Below are 22,608 nucleotides of genomic sequence, written 5' to 3'. Positions count from 1 at the left end.
GCTGGTTATTGTTGTCTCTGATTGGGAGCCATATTTAAGGTAGCCATAGGCTTTAGGTGTTTGTGGGTAATTGTCTATGTTGAACGTTTGTTGCTTTTTGTGTGCACTAACGTTTATAGCTTCACGGTCGTGTTTTGTTTTGTTAGTTTGTAAAGTGTTTTGCTTCGTTTTTCCTTCTTCTAATAAAAGAAGATGTCTTATTTTTCACATGCTGCYTTTTGGTCCGTCTCTCCTCCACACGATCGTGACATGAGTAGGTGTGTCCAAACTTTTGACTGGTACTGTATATGTCATTTGGACTGGAAGCTATTGAAAATTAGGTTTGTACGTGAATTAATAACCAGAGCTGTAATAGGATAAATATTTGTAGAAAATCAAAGGGGAGGAATAAAAAAATAAAAGTGTACCTTTTATAAGAGAGGTCAAGGAACCCACCACACTTGTCTGTAGACCTGTAGTGTCACGTTCTGACCATAGTTCTTTTGTATTTTGTTTGTTTTAGTGTGGTCAGGGCGTGAGTTGGGTGGGTAATCTATGTTTTCTATTTCTGTGTTGGTTTTCTGTGTTTGGCCTGATATGGTTCTCAATCAGAGGCAGCTGTCTATCGTTGTCCCTGATTGGGAACCATATTTAGGTAGCCTGTTTTCTGTTGGGTTTTGTGGGTGGTTATTTTCAGTCTTTGTGTGTCTGCACCAGACAGAACTGTTTCGTTTCGTGTTATTCTCGTTTATCGTTATTTTGTTTGTTTGTTTAACGTATTCTATTAAAATGGATACTTTTCACGCTGTGCCTTGGTCCTCCTCTCTTCCTCCAAACGACGAACGTTACATGTAGCTCATATAGATAGGAAGATATTGGAAGTAGACGTATCACAGGAAATATTCATGTAAAATCAGTGCAATGAAAAATAGCAATTCTAATGTGTTTACTAGGGAGTAGGGAGGTCAGTGAGCTAACATCGCAAAGAAGGGCATCTACTGGAAGATGGGTAAAAAAATCAGAAATTGAATATCCCTTTGAGCAGGTGAAGTTATTAATTACACGTTGGATGGTGTATCAATATACCCAGTCACTACAAATAAACAGGCATCCTTCCTAACTTGCCAGAGAGGAAGGAAACTGCTCAGAGATTTCACTATGAGGCCAACGGTGACTTTAAAACAGTTACAGAGTTTAATGGCTGTGATAGGAGAAAACTGAGGATGGATCAACAATATTATAGTTACTCCCTGATAGTAACCTAAATTAAAGAGTGAAAAGAAGGAAGCCTGTGCAGAATACAAATATTCCAAAACATGCATCATGTTTGCAATAAGGCACTAAAGTAAACTGCAAAAAGTGTAAAAGAAATTAACTTTATGTCCTGAATACAAAGCGTTCTGTTTGAGGCAAATCCAATGTAACATACTCAGTGATGTGTTATGTTGGATTTGCCTCAAATTAGATCTGTACATGAATTAATAACCACAGCTGTACTTGGTGATATATTTTTAGAAAATTAAAGGTGAGCCATTTTGGAAAAAAATATGAAGGTGTACCTTTGATAAGAGAGGTCAATGAAACCAATACACGAGTCTGTTGATCTGTAACTCATATGGACAGTGAACTATTGAAAATTAGATCTATCATAGGAGATATTTATGTAATTTCAGTAAATAAAAATTGCAATTCGAATGTGTGTAGACTACTATGTGGTCAGAGACATAACCTCAAGTGGTTTTAGATGTATATGTTATGTAGATAGGAAGCTATTGAATTAACATTTAAAGCTGTAATAAGAAAAATATTTCTAGAGAATCAAAGGGGAGGAATTACATTTTTTATAAAATATCTTTGATAAGAATGGTGAAGGAACTCATCACCATTGTCTGTAGATCTGTAGCTCCTATGGATAGGAAGGTATTGAAGGTCAGACCTATCACAAGAAATATGCCTATAAAATCAGAACTAATTGATGTAGCATGGATGAGTGGGGTCAGTTACTTCACATGATGTGGTTTTACATRTCCATTTCACCTAGATAGGAGGCTTTTAAAAAGTATCCTTGTAAATGGGTCAAACATAGTACCCTTAGTAGTTAGAGGTAACTAATAAAATGCTTGGCCCTTTAGTGACTGGAGTCCCTATGCAGTGTGTGTAATCTTCATATAGGGCTAACCCTCCTGAATTGGAATGTAAAAACATATTATTTTTTTTGCTCACATGCAATCACCGGTATTGCACTTTTACGACGGTCCCTAAACCATCCGGTATTGCACTTTTATGATGGTCCTCAAACCATCCGAGCACCAGGAAACAGTATATTGCATCCTTCTCGTCTCTGTGAAGGGAAGAGTTTGACTATCGGTAAAAACATAGTGTGTACCTTGCTCTCTACCGTCATCCAATTCTATATTTGTCACTCTCATCATCCTAGCACCTTCCGTCGGAGAGCTATTGACGAGCAAACCCCGATTATCGAAAGTAAAAATACATTTACTGTGATATTCTCCCCGACCAGGAGATATCACAAGAGAAGCTTCTGTGGATTTGTAACAATAAGATTCATTATTATGTAGTCAAAAAGGACGAACTCCTGAAGTGAGAGATGATGCTTGTAGGTTTTTGCTTTTATTCTATGCAATCCGCCAGGGGCAGGCTAGAGGACATTCCACCAATAGCCTACCACTTCCTGGTCAAGCAAGCAGCAGGCAGGGCAGCAAAGCAGCAAGGACATCGTTGGCTGAACAATATTACACACACACTCGTTATCTGGAAACACGGGACTGACTGTGCATGCCAACACTGATTGCGTTGGTGACTGTAGGCCAGGCAGGGAGGTGTGTCTAGTGCAGTTGGAAGGAAGAGGTAAATGGGTGGTGCTTGTGTGAATATCGTGGCGACCGAGCGGAGGTGTTTTGTAGTTGACTGTGTATCAACAGATGTGTCTGTGTCGTAGTAAAAGCACTGCGGCTGTTAATCTGGACAGAAGCAGCTCGTAGGCTACACGTAGTAGGCGACCTGACCGAGGAGGTAGGTCTCTCTCTCTTCCCCCCTCCGTCTTTTTTTCTAGTGTTTCCGTATTTATTGTGACATCTGTGTGACATTTAAATGTCATTTTCAGTGTAAGGAATGGTTTAATGTGCGTATGTTGCAGAATTTCAATATGGACCTATGTCAGWATAGCTACAACCTTGGAAGGTGAAATTGTGTCAGTCAGGCTCATCTTGTATTCTTCTGCTGTCTACTATATGCGAACAATGAGTATATTTCAGATTATTCCTCTATGAATTCTAGATGAAGAATAGACTTTATTAGGGGGATACCCTCATATAAAGAGGTTGTCACTCCCATTTACTGTAGTTTAACATGTACTACAACATATATACATTATTTGGTAATAACACAGTAATAAACAAATTATGGTTTTGTTTGTTTCTTTGATTCATTAAAACAGCATTTTCATAGGCATTGGAGTAGAAACAATTTGACATTTAGACCTGCATTAACTGCAGCAAGATGAATGTCTTTCTTTCTCTCACTAGCTCTCACACACACACACACACACACACACACACACACACACACAGGATTGTAAGTACGGCAGCATAGGCCCAGGCCCAGCTGCCGCCTTCCTACAGAACACAGCCAGTCACTCTGTATGTATGGGAACTATTCACCGAGCTGAGATGGTTTTCCGTTTCTGCTTGTGTGCTGGACAATGAGGCTTTGATCCCTGGCAGGCATTCAACCTAGATTTTGATCCATGGAGAATGCCTACAGTATGGTTAGAAACAGAACTCACTATAATGTGAAAGCTGCTGGTAGTCAAAGCAACGGCCATATGGTTGGTTAATAAAAGCTTGTCTACATCATGATGACGATATAAACATGTTTGTTGTTGTTGTATGCTYCAAGCTAGCGGTTCACTCCAGCTSACCCCCAGATTGTTGTGTCAATGGCTGGATCCAAACACTCCAGTGACATTGGTGATCCTTTCCTCCATTTGTATCATTTTGCAGGTTGCAATATTTCATCAAGATAACAAAAGGGTGAGGAACTTTCCAGGCAAAGAGATAGAGGAAACTGATAAAGCACCACAGGTCTGTTTGTTACTGCTACCTTCCTGTTATGGTTGTGCAGGACAGACAGACTAACAGACTGACAGACAGGCAGACTGACAGACTGACTCTGACGAACAGACAGACTGACAGAAGTAGCCAGCATTGTCAGATGTCTTCACCCTGCTCTCCAGTCTCCAGCARAATACAGAAGTGCTTCACTCCTATGAGACAGAGAGAAAGAATGACTGTGCAGAAATAAAATGTGCACATTCAAGTGCAAGTATCAGTGTTTTGCACGTGTGCCATAAATCAATATTAGATAGAGGAGCACAGTAAATTTAGGACAGTGATGTTGGCTCTATTGATTTGGCTGGTATAAATTTGCCTGCCAATTTAAACAGCAACTGCACTTTGTGTGGAGAATGAGAAACTGTAGATAGACAAATGCATAATCATCACCTTTTTAGCCACTCATTCTGTAATGCTAAATCTATTTTACTACTTAATTCTTTATTTTTCCTCATTGGATTTGAGGGCAGAGAAATTGGCTCTGGGTTTGTACTCTTTCACAGGGCCCAACACCAGATGACCCGAGCTACAGTTAGACCTCTTAGTTAGACTTTGTCCTCTCTCTAGCCTGGATTAGCCCAGAACATGTGAAATGGGTCAATTGGCAGCAGCACCACGAGTTTCCTGCTCTTCAATGAATTCTGAAATGAATTTTTTCCTTCTGGCGAAACCTGAGAACACATTTTATTGGTAAAAGGGATAACACCTCTTCTCTTGTTCGTCTATTGCAAAGACACAAAGATATTACCCATGATTTTGTGTTGCGTGTAGAAGTGTTGTACCGTAGATATCAACAGCCATGTTACCAACGGCTACACACACTAATACTGCTGGAAGGAGGGGGAGTAATGGCTCCTCTGTTCATTAACAGGAAGTGATAATTATATGTCTGGGGCCGCATCCAAAATATGTCTCTGGTTAAAAGTAGTGCACTATTTGGGAAGCAACCTGGAAGTAGTCTCTAATCCTCTCAGCTGTTCTAAACACCATTAGATGATGTGGGGACTGGCGAGGCTATCAGCTGTTCTAAACACCATTAGATGATGTGGGGACTGGCGAGGTTATCAGCTGTTCTAAACACCATTAGATGATGTGGGGACTGGCAGGCTATCAGCTGTTCTAAACACCATTAGATGATGTGGGGACTAGCGAGGCTATCAGCTGTTCTAAACACGCAATTAGATGATGTGGGGACTGGCAGGCTATCAGCTGTTTAAACACCATTAGATGATGTGGGGACTGGCGAGGCTATCAGCTGTTCTAAACACCATTGATGATGTGGGGACTGGCGAGGTTATCAGCTGTTCTAAACACCACTAAATGATGTGGGGACTGGCAGGCTATCAGCTGTTCTAAACACCATTAGATGATGTGGGGACTGGCAGGCTATCAGCTGTTCTAAACACCATTAGATGATGTGGGGACTGGCGAGGCTATAAGCTGTTTCTAAACACCATTAGATGATGTGGGGACTGGCAGGCTATCAGCTGTTCTAAACACCATTAGATGATGTGGGGACTGGCGAGGCTATCAGCTGTTTTAAACACCATTAGATGATGTGGGGACTGGGCAGGCTATCAGCTGTTCTAAACACCATTAGATGATGTGGGGCTGGCGAGGCTATCAGCTGTTCTAAAACACTATTAGATGATGTGGGGACTGCGAGGCTATCAGCTGTTCTAAACACCATTAGATGATGTGGGGACTGGCGAGGCTATCAGCTGTTCTAACACCATTAGATGATGTGGGGACTGGCGAGGCTATCAGCTGTTCTAAACACCATTAGATGATGTGGGGACTGGCGAGGCTATCAGCTGTTCTAAACACCACTAGATGATGTTGGGGACTGGCGAGGCTATCAGCTGTTCTAAACACCATTAGATGATGTGGGGACTGGCGAGGTTATCAGCTGACTGCTTGTCTTCTGTTCTCCACCATCCTCCAGATCATGGAGCACAGCCCTCCACACTTCCTACAGCAGAAGGGCTAAGAGAATTTTCCAGGCAGCGCTGACTGACCGCTCTGCTCACCCCATGGCCAACAACAGCCGTCCAGCCCGGGGCCAGAGCCAGGGTCAGGGCCCCATAGCCAACAGCAGTCCATCCCAGCCTCTGGGCCAGGCCGGGGCTGTAGTGGCCTCCTCCTCCACCCAGCCTGATGTGGTGGTCTACTGCAAGCTGTGCCTTAGTGAGCACCCCTCAGCAGCAACCAGCACGCTGCACACCTGTGACTGTGTCTTCTGCACCCCGGTAGGTAGACAACACGAACCTGCCACAACTTCTCTTCTCATATCTGATACTGGGCAGGGAAATGCCTGTATTTTCTATTCTCCCTCTGTTTTCATTCAACAAGACTCAGCATTCAAATAACAGGACATATCTATCCGAATCAAAAATATATATTTAATCACTGCTTTCCTGAAAGCATTTCGTTTCTCTTTCACTTTTATATCTGGCAGGCAGTACTCTAGCTGACTTTCTATTGATTGGTGTTCAGTCAGCCTGTATCCATCTGCACTGAGGTGGAAATMATGTGCCTTGACACGGATAGTGAGATATCCTGGCGTGGGGATGGTTGGCTGGTGCTAATCTCTGCCTGACTTCTGGCATCGCTCAGAGCAGCAGTCTGAGTTGCTAGGCCAAGGTCAAACATAGGGTATATCAGGGGCCTGGAAAGTAGTGCACTATATAGGGAATACGATGCCATTTGGAACACAGCCAAAGAGAGATACTGTCAACACAACACTGGTTACCACTTACCAGTACTATGCACTGATTGACAATWAACCCCATGCCTTCTGCATTCTGCTGTTGCTACAGTAGCTGGGTGAGGCTTGGTGTGACTCTTCTGACAAACAAAACAGTAGGTTTTTGCATGAACAGACACGCAGGACTGCATTTTTTGGCTGCTTTGTCTTTAGCATCAAATCGTTTCTTAGGGACGAGTCTAGTTCAAGTGCTAGTTACTGTATATCTCAGATACTGTCAACATCAACATCAATCCAGGGCCACTTTTAGTTGGTGAACGTTGTGGAACGTTGTAGATAAAATGTAATGATCAGAGCTGARGTGATTCCTTACTCTACATGGCTACAGAGAGGCATGTTTGTTCGGGAACATTTCACAATGTTGTGCGCTGCTGAACATCACCCTGCTCGCTGGTTTTGTCCATAGACATACATATTATTCACATCTGTGTTTACGTCATTGGTTGTCTGTCCCCTCAGTGTCTGCAGCAGTATGTTCAGCTGGCCATCCGGGAGGGTGGGGGCAGCCCGGTCACATGTCCAGACATGGCTTGTCAGAGGACAGGAGTCCTACTTCACTCAGAGGTACTAGGCTTATACTGGATGTTCTACTGTGCCTGTGACTCAAATGACARCCTATTCCCTTTATAGTGCACTATTTTGACCAGGCCCCATAGGGAATTATATAGGGAATAGGGTGCCATTTTGGACACATTCAAAGAACCACTGGTACACATCAATGTTTAGACCATTTGACTATTACACTGCTACATTGCTATTACACTCATATGTATTTGCCTGTTACCACTAGTAGGGTTGGGTACCGTTGGGTAAGATGAATTTGCCAACCCTTTCTACATCTTACATCATGTCACCTTGAACTTCCAAATGTCATTGTCAGGTGTAAATGGTAAATACTCTACAGCACAGGCCAATGTAGTGTTGCGATCAGGTCAGGGAATTTGGTAATCAACACCTCTTCTCTTGAAATGATTATCCCTGCGTTAAATTCTGCATTTCTATAGCATGCAATACATTTCATTTCTGTGGAATGCATTACATTGAAGCCTGGTCTCAGATCTGTTTGTAACAATGACCATAGAAGTTGGCAATACAGCACAAACTGATCTGGGACCAGGCTGGTCCTCCTTTGATTTTAAGACATAATCACAGACATGATCAATTCTGTTTTTTTTTGTGTTGTTTTGCAGATAGCCTGTTTTGCCTCTGCGGATCAGGTTGAGCTGTACCAGCGGCTGGAGTTTGAACGAGGTACGGTACTGTTCATTAGCATTAGCATGCTGGGGAGGTGACTGGTGACGGCTCTCATGGCAACCAGGCTATTTCAGGTCTCCCTCTAGTCCTTATCTTGACTCCCTCCCGTCCCAGTCCAGCTGAAAGGTTCTTGTAATTTTAGTAGCTACTAGAAGGTTCATCAAGCTACCAGAATACCATAAGGCGATTTATAAATAGCAGTTTAAGAATTACTGGATATTATGAAGTTGTTATTGCTCTGTCTGTCCTCAGTTTTTGTTGGTGAAGAAATATGGTTTGTTGTTGTTGGCTTTAGTTTAGAGACAAAAGTAATTTCTAAGAGCTTGAAGAGAAGAAAACAGTGTAGAAATGGTCCCGGCTGGTTTGACATTTACAAATTGGAATCGGMGGTTGGTTGGTTTGCCTTGAGGCAACAACACACTGAAACCAATATTAGTCACCGTTCAGTCATAAATCAAATACCATAAAAATTGGATCTAGGAACAGTCGAACAAAGTGCACAAAATATGTTCTCATGGTGCTACCCTGATAAAGGATAACATGGAATGTGCCTTTGTTACGAAAGCAGTTATAAACCCCACTGAAACCCATGCCCTGGCACATCTAGGATAAGCAGGCCTACAGTGCCTTCAGAAAGTATTCACACCCCTTGACTTTTTACAAGGTGGGATTAAAATTGATTTAATTGTCATTTTTGTCAACGATCTACACAAAATACTCTGTAATGTCAAAGTGGAAGAAACATTCTAACATTTGTAAAAAAATAAATTAAAAAAAACACTAATATATCCTGATTTCATAAGTATTTAACCCCCTGAGTCAATTCATGTTAGAATCACCTTTGGCAGCGATTACAGCTGTCTTTCTGGGTAGGTCTCTAAGAGCTTTGCACACCTGGATTGTACAATATTTGCACATTATTCTTTTTTAAAATAGATTTTGTGGAGCGATGGGTAACGACGCTTCGTGGGTGACTGTTGTTGATGTGTGCAGAGGGTCCCTGGTTCGCGCCCGTGTCGGGGCGAGGGTACGGTCTAAAGTTATACTGTTACATTGGTGCCGTGACCCGGATTGTAACAGTGTAACAGTATAACTTTAGACCGTCCCCTCGCCCCGACACGGGCGCGAACCAGGGACCCTCTGCACACATCAACAACAGTCACCCACGAAGCGTCGTTACCCATCGCTCCACAAAAGCCGCGGCCCTTGCAGAGCAAGGGGAACCACTACTTCTAGGTTTCAGAGCAAGTGACGTAACCGACTGAAAGGCGCTATTAGCGCATACCCGCTAACTAGCTAGCCATTTCACATCCGTTACACTCACCCCCCTTTCAACCTCCTCCTTTTCCGCAGCAACCAGTGATCCGGGTCAACAGCATCAATGTAACAGTTTAACTTTAGACCGTACCCTCGCCCCGACACGGGCGCGAACCAGGGACCCTCTGCACACATCAACAACAGTCACCCACGAAGCGTCGTTACCCATCGCTCCACAAAAGCCGCGGCTCTTGCAGAGCAAGGGGAACCACTACTAATTCAAGGCCTCTAAGCGAGTGACGTAACTGATTGAAACGCTATTAGCGCGCACCACTGCTAACTAGCTAACCATTTCACATCCGTTARACTTGCCATAACAAATGGGTTGAATACTTATTGATTCAAGACATTTCAGCTTTTCATTTTTTCTTAATTTGTAATTTTTTTGGTATTTTTTTATATTATACTTTGGGGTGTGGAGGCCAGTGACACAATCTCAATTTAACAAATTTTAAATGCAGGCAGTAACACAACAAAAGGTAGAAAAAGTCAAGGGGTGTGAATACTTTCTGAAGGCACCCATATCTAGGATCCTCTACCCTCTATATCTAATACCTTGCTTTGGGTATCATTCTGTTAGGTTCTTATTTTTCAGAGAAAATAACCCACGGACACTAGAGAAGCTTTAACCAAGTTTAATTCTTCCCAAAGGTTCTGTACAGCTGTAATCAGACAACCCAACATTTGTTCCATCCAGATATTTATATCCCACTTAAGACACTCCTCCTTCTCTCCAATCCTTACATTTTATGGCTCTACAGGAAGCTAATAAAGAGGGTAACAGGATACCAAACATTTATTACTCCCTGATGAGAATCTGTCCTCACCTCCTGACCTCAACCCCTCCTTCATCTAATATACAGATGTCCATCTGTCTTTCCTGTATCAACACGTCACTCTCCTCTTCTCCATCAAACACATTCCAAAGCCTTCTGGCTTTCTACAGAGAACCCTTAACTTTCTGTTTTGATTCTATGCTTCTTCTCTATCATTTATTTAATATCTCAATGTTCAAAATGTCYAACCCAACAATTCTATAGACATACATACAGGTAACTGTCGAAATCAAATAAAGCGTCTAAATAGGATGTTGGGCCACCACGAGCTGCCAGAACATGGCATAGATTCTACAWGRGTCTGGAACTATTGGAGGGATGCGACACCATTCTTCCACATACCATAAATTCCATCATTTTGTGTTTTGTTGATGGTAGAGGAAAACACTGTCTCAGGCGCTACTCCAGAATCTCTCATAAGTGTTCAATTGGGTTGAGATCTGGTGACTGAAGCACACACACACACAGACAGACACATACTCACAAACCCCCTATGCTCCTTTGAGACCCATCTTTCAGTCACTGAGATCTCTMCGAGCCATGGTAGCCAATATAATGGGTAACTAGGCATGATGGATTGTTAAGAGCTTAATTAACTCAGGAACCACACCTGTGTAGAAGCACCTGCTTTCAATATACTTTATATCCCTTGTTTACTAGTGTTTCCTTTATTTAGTCAGTTACCTGTATATGTACATACATATGTGTTTATGTACATCATTGGTTTGTTATGTTTCAGGGGTGCAGCTGGACCCTAGTAGAGCATGGTGCCCGGTGCTGGAGTGCCAGGCTGTCTGCAGCGTTGGGCCCAGCTCAGAGGGCCAGCCTACGTCCGTMCCCTGTCCAGCCTGCCACACCATCTTCTGCTCTGGCTGTAGAGGGCCCTGGCAGGACGGGCACGCCTGCTCCGAGCACCAGCCTATGACATCATCATCGCCTGCCTCAGAGAGCAGGTCAGTCAGTCACAGTCAGGGCGCCTTGGTGGAAAAAATATTGTCACTAAATAACTGATGAATGCTGATTGAAGCAGTAGTTGGCAGTACTGTTGCTCGTCATTTTGGAAATAAGTCAAATGAACAATTTGGTAAGAGTGTCTTGGCCTTTTGGACAAGCTAGCTACACCCAATGCCATTTCTGGTGTGCCACAGACAGTGTGCTCAGTGTGTTCCTCAGAAATTCCGTCGGTGTCTCTCTCTCTATGCTGCATCCAGTATTCCACCCCTTCCACCCTTCAATGTGTGTGTGTGTGTGTTTGTTATTGGAAGGTGTGGAGTAAAGCATAATGGAATGCCATTGTGTCCCTGTCAAAGGGGAGGAGTAGGGGAGTCAGTCAGTGAATCCATTTCTGTTGCTTTGACAACGCGAAATGCCTCATGTACTGGAGGAAATGTCCTTGAGTCGATGGATTTAATGTACTAAAGTATAACAACATCAGACAAGACCAGAAAGTGTTCTAAAATCTTAGAATTGAGCCCCAAAGTATGAGAGACAGAATGCCAGTTTGATGTTGTTGTGGGGGATTAACACTATTGGTCCATTTAGTAATACAATGCAGTTAATTCAATCSCTTCTTACCATGGTATTCAGTCAACTGGTTCCCTTATAGTTTCTTCTCCCCAAATAAATTAAGTTAAACCGCCAATTAACATTAGTGCTAAATAAAGATGACAGTCTGTGCTTCAGCTTCCATGGTTTAACCCTGCTAACACCATATAATTATATTTACACTATAATGTATAGACATTATTAACATTCTTAATCTAATTCTGTCTGAACCCACTCTCCCTCACCTCCCCCACCACCTCTCCACCTCTCCCCCCAACTCCCCCACCTCTCCACCCCTCATCCACCTGTCCCCAGGGGCCGGTCATGCAGTGACTCTGATCTGCCCATCAAGCAGTGCCCCATGTGTGGTGTGTACATCGAGAGGAACCAAGGCTGTGCCCAGATGCTGTGTAAGAGCTGCAAACACACCTTCTGCTGGTACTGTCTGCAGAACCTGGATGTAAGTCCACATACAGTGATAAATGCTTCAATAAGTCTGAACCTACATGTTGTATGTTTAATGGTAATACTGTATTCCTCTATGTTAAGCCACTATGATAACTGTTATATGTTAAGGTGATATATTCCTGAGGCACTATGATAACTGTTGTTATATGTTAAGGTATATATTTCTGAGGCACTATGATAACTGTTGTTATATGTTAAGGGTGATATATTCCTGAGGCACTATGATAACTGTTATATGTTAAGGTGATATATTCTGAGGCACTATGATAACTGTTATATGTTAAGGTGATATATTCCTGAGGCACTATGATAACTGTTGTTATATGTTAAGGTGATATATTCCTGAGGCACTATGATAACTGTTATATGTTAAGGTGATATATTCTTGAGGCACTATGATAACTGTTATATGTTTAGGGTGATATATTCCTGAGGCACTATGATAAGGGGCCATGCAGGAACAAGCTGGGCCACTCCGAGCCTCCGTCATGTGGAACAGAACACAGGTGAGGTGACTCTTCTCATTTTACACCCCAGTAAACCAGGAAATTTGTGTTTTGCTATATCAAGTTTTCTTGTATGCCTGAAATAACAGTAATTGGCCTGACATTAAGTATGTGACATTCACATTTATTGGCCTCCTGCTAAACACCCTGTGTGTGCGCGTTTGTGCATGCGTGTGTGTGAACCCTGTCCTCTTGGCAGGTGGTGGGCATCCTGGTTGGCGTCAGTGTCATCGTGCTGGTGGCCTCTCCTCTCCTCTGCTGGCTTCACCCTGCATCCTGTGCTGCCTGTGCAAGCCCTGCCGAGGCAAAAAGAAGAGGAGGAAGAAGAAAGAGCTCACGCAGACAGACATACAGCCAGAACTCAGTCCCACCAAGTATAAAGAGAGACTGCTCCTTCTTCTCACCACGGTCTGGAAATGGATCCATTCAGTCAATTCAGGAACTGATTTTAATTCATGAATGAAAACATCTTCATTGAAAAGAATGGGGTATTTTCCAACTCATTGAATTTTAAATAATGTTATTGAATTGACAGAATTGAAAACTGACTAGTACCCTGATTGCCACCATCTCACACACACATACAGTACAGGACCACTGTCTACCACCCTCATGTGCCAAACGTCACCATGCCAAACCAGTCTTCTTACAGTAGGTGCACAAGTGCCTCCATCCTACAGTGCCTGGTATTTGGTGGTATTTGTTTTTCCTTCCATTATATTATGCAAAAATGTGTGTTGTTTATGAAAAGAATGACTGTATGTAACATAGGGAAAAATCCTTAACCAATGCAAACATTGTTTCATAATGTGCTGTGGAAACTGCATTGTGCACTGTATTGGGTACTGGGAGAAAAATGTGTTCATCCAAAATGGCACCCTATTCCCTACATAGTATGCTACTTTTGACCTGTCCCTGGTCAAAGGTGTGAACTATAATGGGAATAGGGTGCCATTTTGGAAGTAACCAATGATATAGGGCTTCAAAGGTGCACATAGAAATATTTTTCTGCTGCTGACAGATTCCACCTGGAATTCCAGACCAAATTTCTGTTGGATTCTATATACTACTACTACTACTATAATGTATGTAAATATGTATTTATGGAATTGTGTATATGGTCCTGTCTTGTTTCTACTTTTTTCGTTGATGTTTCTGCATCAGATATTTTGTAAAAGATCCATTGTAATTGAAATAAACATCAGATATTGGACATGCCCTGGCTGCATAATAGTATGGCCCACTTAAATGTTTGTTTGCCACATTGTTATATAATCTTGTTTATAATAATTTATAACATGACCTTTCGAGATTCACCCAGTCATAGGCCTGGTTGTCTTCATCATCTTGCCTACTGAAGACTAGAACTATAGTAAATTGGGCCCTAAAGAGGTCGTACAATGTGAATGACTGCAATAATGTTGCAATGTATAGATTAGCCTATCAGATCCAAAGTCTACCACGGAATTTGGTAATGACAGTTAGCGTTGACCAAGAAAGACGGTGATAGAGCTGACTAGTTTGTGGGTTTTGAGAGGCGGTTTGATGCTGTCAAACGGGACCAAAAATTACTATTTTGATAAAAATCTAAAACTGTTAGTGTTCTGCTGGATACCAGAGACACCTTGTGGTAGATGTGAAGATTGCGTTTCTTATTTTCGATCAAGACGAAGTGGAACTTCAAGGGGGAAACTCAAAGATGATCTGAAGTTGTTAAAAGTATTTGACATGCTACGGAAACAGAATTCTTTCCGGGGTAATCATTCTTTGCTTCAATATAAGCACACTTCTTCCTCAATATAGGTTCTATATAGGCTTTAAGTCAGTGGCAATTGACCGCTAAGAACCCTGCAAACAAGAGCTGAGATTGGAAGTTTCATTCATTCACAAAACATAACTGAAATTGTTTTTCGTCGTGCATTGCAGTTAGATGCTTTATAAATGTGAAGTTTCTGCAATATTAACAGGGAAACCGATTTTCCAAGGCAATGTTTTATTTTTGCTTGATTTGGACTGAAACAGGTGCCGGTATTGTGCCTAAAATCTCCCCCTTCCCAGAATTCCCCCCTTCACGTGAACGCGCACACACTAAATTCTCCATTGCTGCGACTTGCTTGCTAGTTTAGATTTCTGCTCTTCAGTCAGTTTAGCCTACATTCACTGATTTTAGTAGCAGAAAGCATTTTTTATTTGTGTTCTTGAAGGAAGCTGTCAATGATCACGTTAGGCTGCGTTTCATTTAAATATTTTATGGCGGTTTGATCGCGGGGGAGGCACTTGTAATGTCTGCAGTTTTCGGTTTGGCTATTTGTTTCAAGTGTATTAGTCAATAAATAAATCTCTGCCAAAATTCGAATCTCTCCATTTTTTGACTAGATATTGTGAAATGTTTATTTATTGCCTACATGGCCTATGTTTAATATAACACATACATTAATTGTTCATTTCGATTGCCTATCCTGACGTGAAGTTTGTTCTCTAGAAAGTAATTGACTAGCCACATAATTAAGGAAATTATAAGGGGGGAAGGGTTCGGCAAGGCTATTTTCTTGCCTGTCGAAATTCTCTCCCCCATTATATCCTGGGACTGCAATGCTTGGCACACTTCATAATAATTTTTGGTAGGTCATGTTGACCAGTAGTGTGTGACAGAAAGTATTTGACTCTAGCACCAAAATTAAGGAAATTAGAAGGGGAGGGAGAATTTCGGTAGGTAAAGAAATAGCCTTGGTGAACCCCCTCCCCACTTTAATTTCCTTAATTTTGTGGCTAGAGTCAAATACTTTCTGTGGAGGGAGTAAAATGTAGGCAAGCAATAACATTTCAGAACAACTACTATTCGAATAAGACATGGGAGAGATGATGAATTTTGCCAAAGATATTTATTTATAGACTAATACACTTGAAACAAATAACCAAACCATTACTAGTGCCTCCCCCGCGATCAAGCCGACGTAATTAAAAAAAAATGAAACGCAGCCTAACGTGATCAGAAATCTCAATTTGCAAGCAAGTCGCAGCAATGAAGAATTGTGCGCGTTCACGGGAAGGGGGGATCTCGGCACAACACCTGTACTCAGCTCCGGTGAGCTCCTTCCCAAATCAAGCACTGTTCGAGTTAGTTCTGGGTTAACCGAGATTAATGTATCACACAGGTATTCCGAAGATTCCATATGTACCAACGCTGGCGCTCGAGACGTCTTGTGTTTCCAACACTACAATGCAGAATAAGTAGGTGTGGGAACTTGAAGAAGGGCTGTGTGTGTCAGGTGTCATGGAAGTGTCTTTTGTCTTCTTGTTGCACAGTGAGGCTCTACCTCCTTTAACACCACTGAATGATCCCACCTGAGGTTTTCATAGCAGGCTTCATGTAACTGTTTACCTGTGCAGGTGCTGCTGGGCAGACATATGGAGGACTGGCTGAGATTCTCAGTCTGTTACTGGCACTCCTTCTGTGGGACTGGTAATGAATGTTCACTAACACACATTGATTGCTTCAGGTCACTCATGTATACTGTACATAGACTACAGAAACATTTGTACATTTAATTCAATAAATCACTGTCTCTTTCATCAAAAAAACAACCCCGATTTCATCATGGGTCTGTCACGATGACTTCATGTGATGTATTTTTTTTCAATGTCTACCAAATCAGTATAATTGTTAATGGCAGTTTTTGTTGTTTATTCTCAGGACTTTGTCAAGCAAAATGGGGAGCCAAAAGTCACATCAGGCAAAAGGAGAAATATGAAACAGTCTTTAACCACTACCTGTGAAGACATGTGGTGAAGACTTGTTTGACCATGACACCCCTTGTCCTGAGTGTATAGTGTCCATCCAGACCTTTCATAATCGTATTCATACCAGTGTTATAGTTTCACGTGACTAACTATTATTACAGTTATAGTAAAGAATTAATCAGTGGATGAGTCTTGTGAATGTGGACTATTTAAAGCACACTCCTGTAATGTTGACATATGATTAGATTGTGAGGCCATCAATGGTAAAGACCAGAAATATGAATTTAATGGAGTATAAATTATATGGCATTTCAAATATTGAATTAATGAAGGAATTAATTAATTGATCACTGATCGATTGGTAGTTTTTTATACTGGAGTTGAATAAAAAGAAGCAAACCCTATTGGGTCAGTGCTTTGCATTACTATTATAGTTATTAAAAAAAAAAATATATATATATATAGTGTTGCTACTTGGCTTCTAATGTTAGAGTAACATTAAACATGTCCGTGTAGGGGTCTTGGCAAAAAGGCTTTCAAAAAAACGTTATACAATATTTAATAAGGCTGCCCAACATAAACTAGGATGCCCTCAGAAATAAAATACATGTTTGTATTGATATCCTCACAATCCTACTTATCTACATAATCACCCCAAGGCAAGGTATGTAACACAATCCATAACAGAGTTATTTCCTATGTCTGGCAAAGAGTACTGACTGCGAACCGGTTTGGTAACTTCCTCCGTAGTGTAACATTGTAGACCGATAGACCCCTTTCCAGCATGACACACTGACAGTAAGAAAGATAACGCCARCTGCGCGCATTCAACATAGCCTACATTTACGTTTGTATTACTTATGAATAAAATAACTTTTTGGGGTTCTCATACGCTTACAACGATGTTTTGATTCTTGCTTGAACAGTCGCTAAGATTATTTGGTTGTGATCTTTGCAAAATAATTATTTTGGATGCAGCAGTTGTTAGCTAGAATGCTAACGCTCGTTGACATAGGCTTTAGCAAAAGCCATGTTACTGGTTGAAGGTGAAGTTTTTTWAAAAGTATAATGCAGTTGATTTGCGATGATGACACAAGCATTATATTAAGCAAGACATTCATACAAGGCTTAAAATCCAATTATAACAAAAAAGTAGTAAGAAATGCACTCATAAGCAACATGTAAATATAGGCTTTTCCCCCTGTGTTCTATAAGAACTTCCCCTTGTTCTGCCATCAATTTACGCGCATCGCCCTCGTGTGGCAAAGTTTGCAAACACAGAAACGGGTCTAAAGACACCTTTCCAGTGACATCATATCATACTATCCTCTCTCAGCCAGCGCTCCAAACCAGCAGTCGAGGATTGGCCAATGGCCTGATAGCGTGAGCTCTGCTCACCGATGTGCTYTTCCTGATTGGACGGTTCAGATACAGAGGGCCGGACACCAAACCTGCGAACCGAGGTTGTACCTATCTCATTATCATAAAATATTTAGCATCCCTTGAAACCATCTGACATGTCGGGTCGAATAATTGTCATGGTTTTGAATACTTTTCTTTTGGATTAACGGATATATATTTTAAATATTACTAGGCCTACGATCTGATAAAGTAACTGAAATAGAATATTTGTTCTTTTTGAAATAATAATTGCTGAACTGTGATGASATTTTATTGCGCAATTGATTATATTCCATGATCTCGGCTGCTTTTTGTTTTTGCAATTTAGTTTCAGGTTATAGGTTAGGAAACATTCTGAGCAGTGGTAATTTATTGAATGAGTTAGCCTATTCAGTTCAAGTAGCCTAGTATAATAATAGAATAAAGATGTGGACTTTTCTTGGAATTGCAAGTTTCACCTACATTTATAAGAAATGCGACGCAGTTTTGGAGTTTGCTCACAAAGAGATAATCCTGGCGGCTGTAGTGTTCTTGGCAGTGGGGATGCTGCTATCTTATGTCAGGTACCACGGACATACATTCAAGGTACCCCAAATTCTACAATTACCGCTTGAACTTTTATTATCCCTACCGGTCATCAATACATTTATACCGAAACCCTCAGCTGTCAGGCACAGGAGTGGAGAGAGCGCGTCAAAGAAGGTGAGNGAACTTTTATTATCCCTACCGGTCATCAATACATTTATACCGAAACCCTCAGCTGTCAGGCACAGGAGTGGAGAGAGCGCGTCAAAGAAGGTGAGTAATAATAACTGTGCAATCTGTTGAAGAACAAAAACAAGAAATAAGCTAGATTAATACGATTATTATTCTCACCCGTTGGCCTACTTCATTATACACTATACACAATAAAATAGTGTCCAATTATAGTGCAAAGACACTCTTAAGTTTTTTTGTAACCTTCTATGGGTAAGTACAACTGAAACCTGCCGATCTATGTATTTATTTAAATCTCAAACAATTCATTGAATGTTCATAATTCATAATTGTTTGAGATTTAGCAGAACAGCTCTAATGAAGCCTTTTTGTTATAGGAAAACCATACACATTTTCAAACACCATTGCAAAGTACCATGAACATGCCAATTTAATGATCTGAATTCATTTCTCTCTCTCCCCACCCTCCTCGCTTTCTCTCCAAACAGGGAGGTGGCAGGAGGAAAAGAGTGTGTTCCTCAGGCATGGAGAGCCCCCCAGCAGCAGGGGACTCTCCTACATCTCAGGAGCCGGATGTGATCATAGTAGGGGCGGGAGTCCTGGGATCGACCATGGCTGCGGTGCTGGCCCGGGACGGCCGGAGGGTCACTGTGATAGAGAGGGACCTGAAGGAGCCTGACAGGATAGTGGGAGAGCTGCTGCAGCCTGGTGGATACAGGGCCCTGCGAGAACTGGGAATGGAGGGTGAGTGGTCTCTGCAGCATGAACTAGAGATCTTTTAGTGTGGGGTCTACGTGTAAAAAGGTGATAGCGTGGGGCAAACGACCAATGAGCTGACTCGCAACAAGCCCTTGTATTAAATGGGGGCTGTGCTCAACGAGCAAGGCTCACTGCAGGACCTATATAGGGCTTATAACCTATAATAAAGGCCCTATAAAGGCTTTAAAAGTTGTTTGTTTAAAATGGGACCAAACAAACTGTAGCAAAGACACCCAAGTCCCTATTTAATGTAAAGACATTCCTTCTTGCCATTAAAGACCTGAGTTAAATGAATAATGAAAAGTGTTTCATCACCCTTGCCTAACCCTGGGCTCTCCTCTCAGGTTCAGTGGAGGGGCTGGATGCCCACGTGGTGAACGGCTATGTGATTCATGACATCGAGAGCAGCACAGAGGTGGAGATCCCATATCCCCAGGCAGACAGCAGTATCCAGTGTGGCAGGGCCTTTCACCACGGACGCTTTATCATGGGCCTGCGCAGAGCCGCCCTCGCTGAGCCAAAGTAAGGCTGGGAGAGAACCTTCACTATACCTGTTGGACATGTCATTACTATCACTAAGGCCACACGTTTGTTCCTGACCACATGACTTGACCAGGATCAAATCCAGGGTTTAGTTCTTATAGGCTGATTATGTTTTTCCTGGTCTGGTCATGTGTTCAGAAGAACCTGTCTCTATTAATTCCATCACTATAACTACTGTTTCTTAATAACTGGTACTTTGCTCTCGCCTAGTGTTACGCTCATAGAAGGCACTGTGTCCAGCCTGGAGGAAGAGGATGGCTGTGTGACAGGAGTGCAGTACAGGGACAAGGAGACAGGAGACACAAAGGTCACCTCTAAGCTTGCGATGCAGCTTATACTCTGTTACTCTCCAGATAGCCTTTGCTGTGTAAAATAGCCCCATGCTGATACTTACAATTACACTTGATAGTATTTACACCTATTGATTAGCAGTTCACCAGGATCCATTGATAAGACAAGCAGTGTAACAGATGTGTTTTTAACTGTTGTAATTGTGTTAACCTGTCCCATAGGAGGTCCATGCAGCAGTAACTGTAGTAGCTGACGGCTGTTTCTCAAAGTTCAGGAAGAGCCTGGTAGCTGGGAAGGCCCAGACCTCCTCTCACTTTGTTGGATGTATCATGAAGGTTTGTTCAAGTAGGTTATAATAGAATAAAGATGTGGACTTTTCTTGGAATTGCAAGTTCACCTACATTTATAAGAAATGCGACGCAGTTTTGGAGTTTGCTCACAAAGAGATAATCCTGGCGGCTGTAGTGTTCTTGGCAGTGGGGATGCTGCTATCTTATGTCAGGTACCACGGACATCACAAGGTACCCAAATTCTACAATTACCGCTTGAACTTTTATTATCCCTACCGGTCATCAATACATTTATACCGAAACCCTCAGCTGTCAGGCACAGGAGTGGAGAGAGCGCGTCAAAGAAGGTGAGTAATAATAACTGTGCAATCTGTTGAAGAACAAAAACAAGAAATAAGCTAGATTAATACGTTATTATTCTCACCCGTTGGCCTACTTCATTATACACTATACACAATAAATAGTGTCCAATTATAGTGCAAAGACACTCTTAAGTTTTTTTGTAACCTTCTATGGGTAAGTACAACTGAAACCTGCCGATCTATGTATTTTATTTAAATCTCAAACAATTCATTGAATGTTCATAATTGTTTGAGATTTAGCAGAAACAGCTCTAATGAAGCCTTTTTGTTATAGGAAAACCATACACATTTTCAAACACCATTGCAAAGTACCATGAACATGCCAATTTAATGATCTGAATTCATTTCTCTCTCTCCCCACCCTCCTCGCTTTCTCTCCAAACAGGGAGGTGGCAGGAGGAAAAGAGTGTGTTCCTCAGGCATGGAGAGCCCCCCAGCAGCAGGGGACTCTCCTACATCTCAGGAGCCGGATGTGATCAAGTAGGGGCGGGAGTCCTGGGATCGACCATGGCTGCGGTGCTGGCCCGGGACGGCCGGAGGGTCACTGTGATAGAGAGGGACCTGAAGGAGCCTGACAGGATAGTGGGAGAGCTGCTGCAGCCTGGTGGATACAGGGCCCTGCGAGAACTGGGAATGGAGGGTGAGTGGTCTCTGCAGCATGAACTAGAGATCTTTTAGTGTGGGGTCTACGTGTAAAAAGGTGATAGCGTGGGGCAAACGACCAATGAGCTGACTCGCAACAAGCCCTTGCATTGAATGTGCTCAACGAGCAAGGCTCACTGCAGGACCTATATAGGGCTTAAACGTTGTTTGTTTAAAGTGGGACCAAACAAACTGTAGCAAAGACACCTAAGTCCCTATGTAATGTAAAGACATTCCTTAATGCCACAGACTAAAGACCTGAGTTGAAGGAATAATGAATAGTGTTTCATCACCCTTGCCTAACCCTGGGCTCTCCTCTCAGGTTCAGTGGAGGGGCTGGATGCCCACGTAGTGAACGGCTATGTGATTCATGACATCGAGAGCAGCACAGAGGTGGAGATCCCATATCCCCAGGCAGACAGCAGTATCCAGTGTGGCAGGGCCTTTCACCACGGGCGCTTTATCATGGGCCTGCGCAGAGCCGCGCTTGCTGAACCAAAGTAAGGCTGGGAGAGAACCTACACTATACCTGTTGGACATGTCATTACTATCACTAGGGCCACTTGTTTTTTCCTGACCACATTACTTGACCAGGACCAACTCCAGGGTTTAGTTCTTATAGGCTGATTATGTTTTTCCTGGTCTGGTCATGTGTTCAGAAGAACTGTCTATTAATACGTCACTATAACTACTGTTTCTTAATAACTGGTACTTTGCTCTCCCTAGTGTTACGTTCATAGAAGGCACTGTGTCCAGCCTGGAGGAAGAGGATGGCTGTGTGACAGGAGTGCAGTACAGGGACAAGGAGACAGGAAGCACAAAGGTCAACTCTAAGCTTGCGATGCAGCTTATACTCTGGTACTCTCCAGATGCCTTTGCTGTGTAAAATAGCCCCATGGTGATACTTACAATTACACTTGACAGTATTTACACCTATTGATTAGCAATTCACCAGGATCCATTGATAAGACAAGCAGTGTAACAGATGTGTTTTTAACTGATGTAATTGTGTTAACCTGTCCCATAGGAGGTCAATGCAGCAGTAACTGTCGTAGGC

The 22,608-nt window shown here is 42.2% G+C and overlaps 3 protein-coding genes across 3 annotated transcripts in view; all 3 read left to right on the top strand.

The window, feature by feature from the left end:
* Positions 1-2,652: 2,652 nt before the first annotated feature.
* On the top strand, positions 2,653-14,018 carry rnf144b (ring finger protein 144B). Its single transcript, XM_023980372.3, is given in 10 exon segments — positions 2,653-3,012; positions 6,058-6,361; positions 7,339-7,443; positions 8,070-8,130; positions 11,026-11,239; positions 12,147-12,291; positions 12,717-12,771; positions 12,774-12,805; positions 13,005-13,058; positions 13,061-14,018. Coding segments are annotated over 9 exon segments (1,086 nt in total). The 5' UTR covers positions 2,653-3,012; positions 6,058-6,145; the 3' UTR covers positions 13,265-14,018.
* A 4,008-nt stretch (positions 14,019-18,026) lies between these two features.
* On the top strand, positions 18,027-20,613 carry LOC139023696 (squalene monooxygenase-like). Its single transcript, XM_070437311.1, has 5 exons — positions 18,027-18,745; positions 19,153-19,408; positions 19,768-19,945; positions 20,177-20,273; positions 20,479-20,613. The coding sequence occupies exons 1-5, from the start codon at positions 18,374-18,376 to the stop codon at positions 20,611-20,613; spliced, it is 1,038 nt and encodes a 345-aa protein (XP_070293412.1). The 5' UTR covers positions 18,027-18,373.
* Positions 20,614-20,623: 10 nt separating this feature from the next.
* sqlea (squalene epoxidase a) overlaps positions 20,624-22,608 on the top strand; it is an 11,863-nt gene continuing 9,878 nt past the window's right edge. The window contains 8 exon segments of the mRNA XM_070437506.1: positions 20,624-20,645; positions 20,648-20,761; positions 20,764-20,894; positions 21,295-21,385; positions 21,388-21,549; positions 21,874-22,051; positions 22,278-22,374; positions 22,579-22,607. Coding sequence (XP_070293607.1) covers positions 20,624-20,645; positions 20,648-20,761; positions 20,764-20,894; positions 21,295-21,385; positions 21,388-21,549; positions 21,874-22,051; positions 22,278-22,374; positions 22,579-22,607 — 824 coding nt within the window.

This window comes from Salvelinus sp. IW2-2015, linkage group LG35 (assembly GCF_002910315.2).
Source record: "Salvelinus sp. IW2-2015 linkage group LG35, ASM291031v2, whole genome shotgun sequence".
In the NCBI taxonomy this organism is placed as follows: Eukaryota; Metazoa; Chordata; class Actinopteri; order Salmoniformes; family Salmonidae; genus Salvelinus; species Salvelinus sp. IW2-2015.
This window is presented reverse-complemented; position numbering and strand designations above follow the sequence as displayed.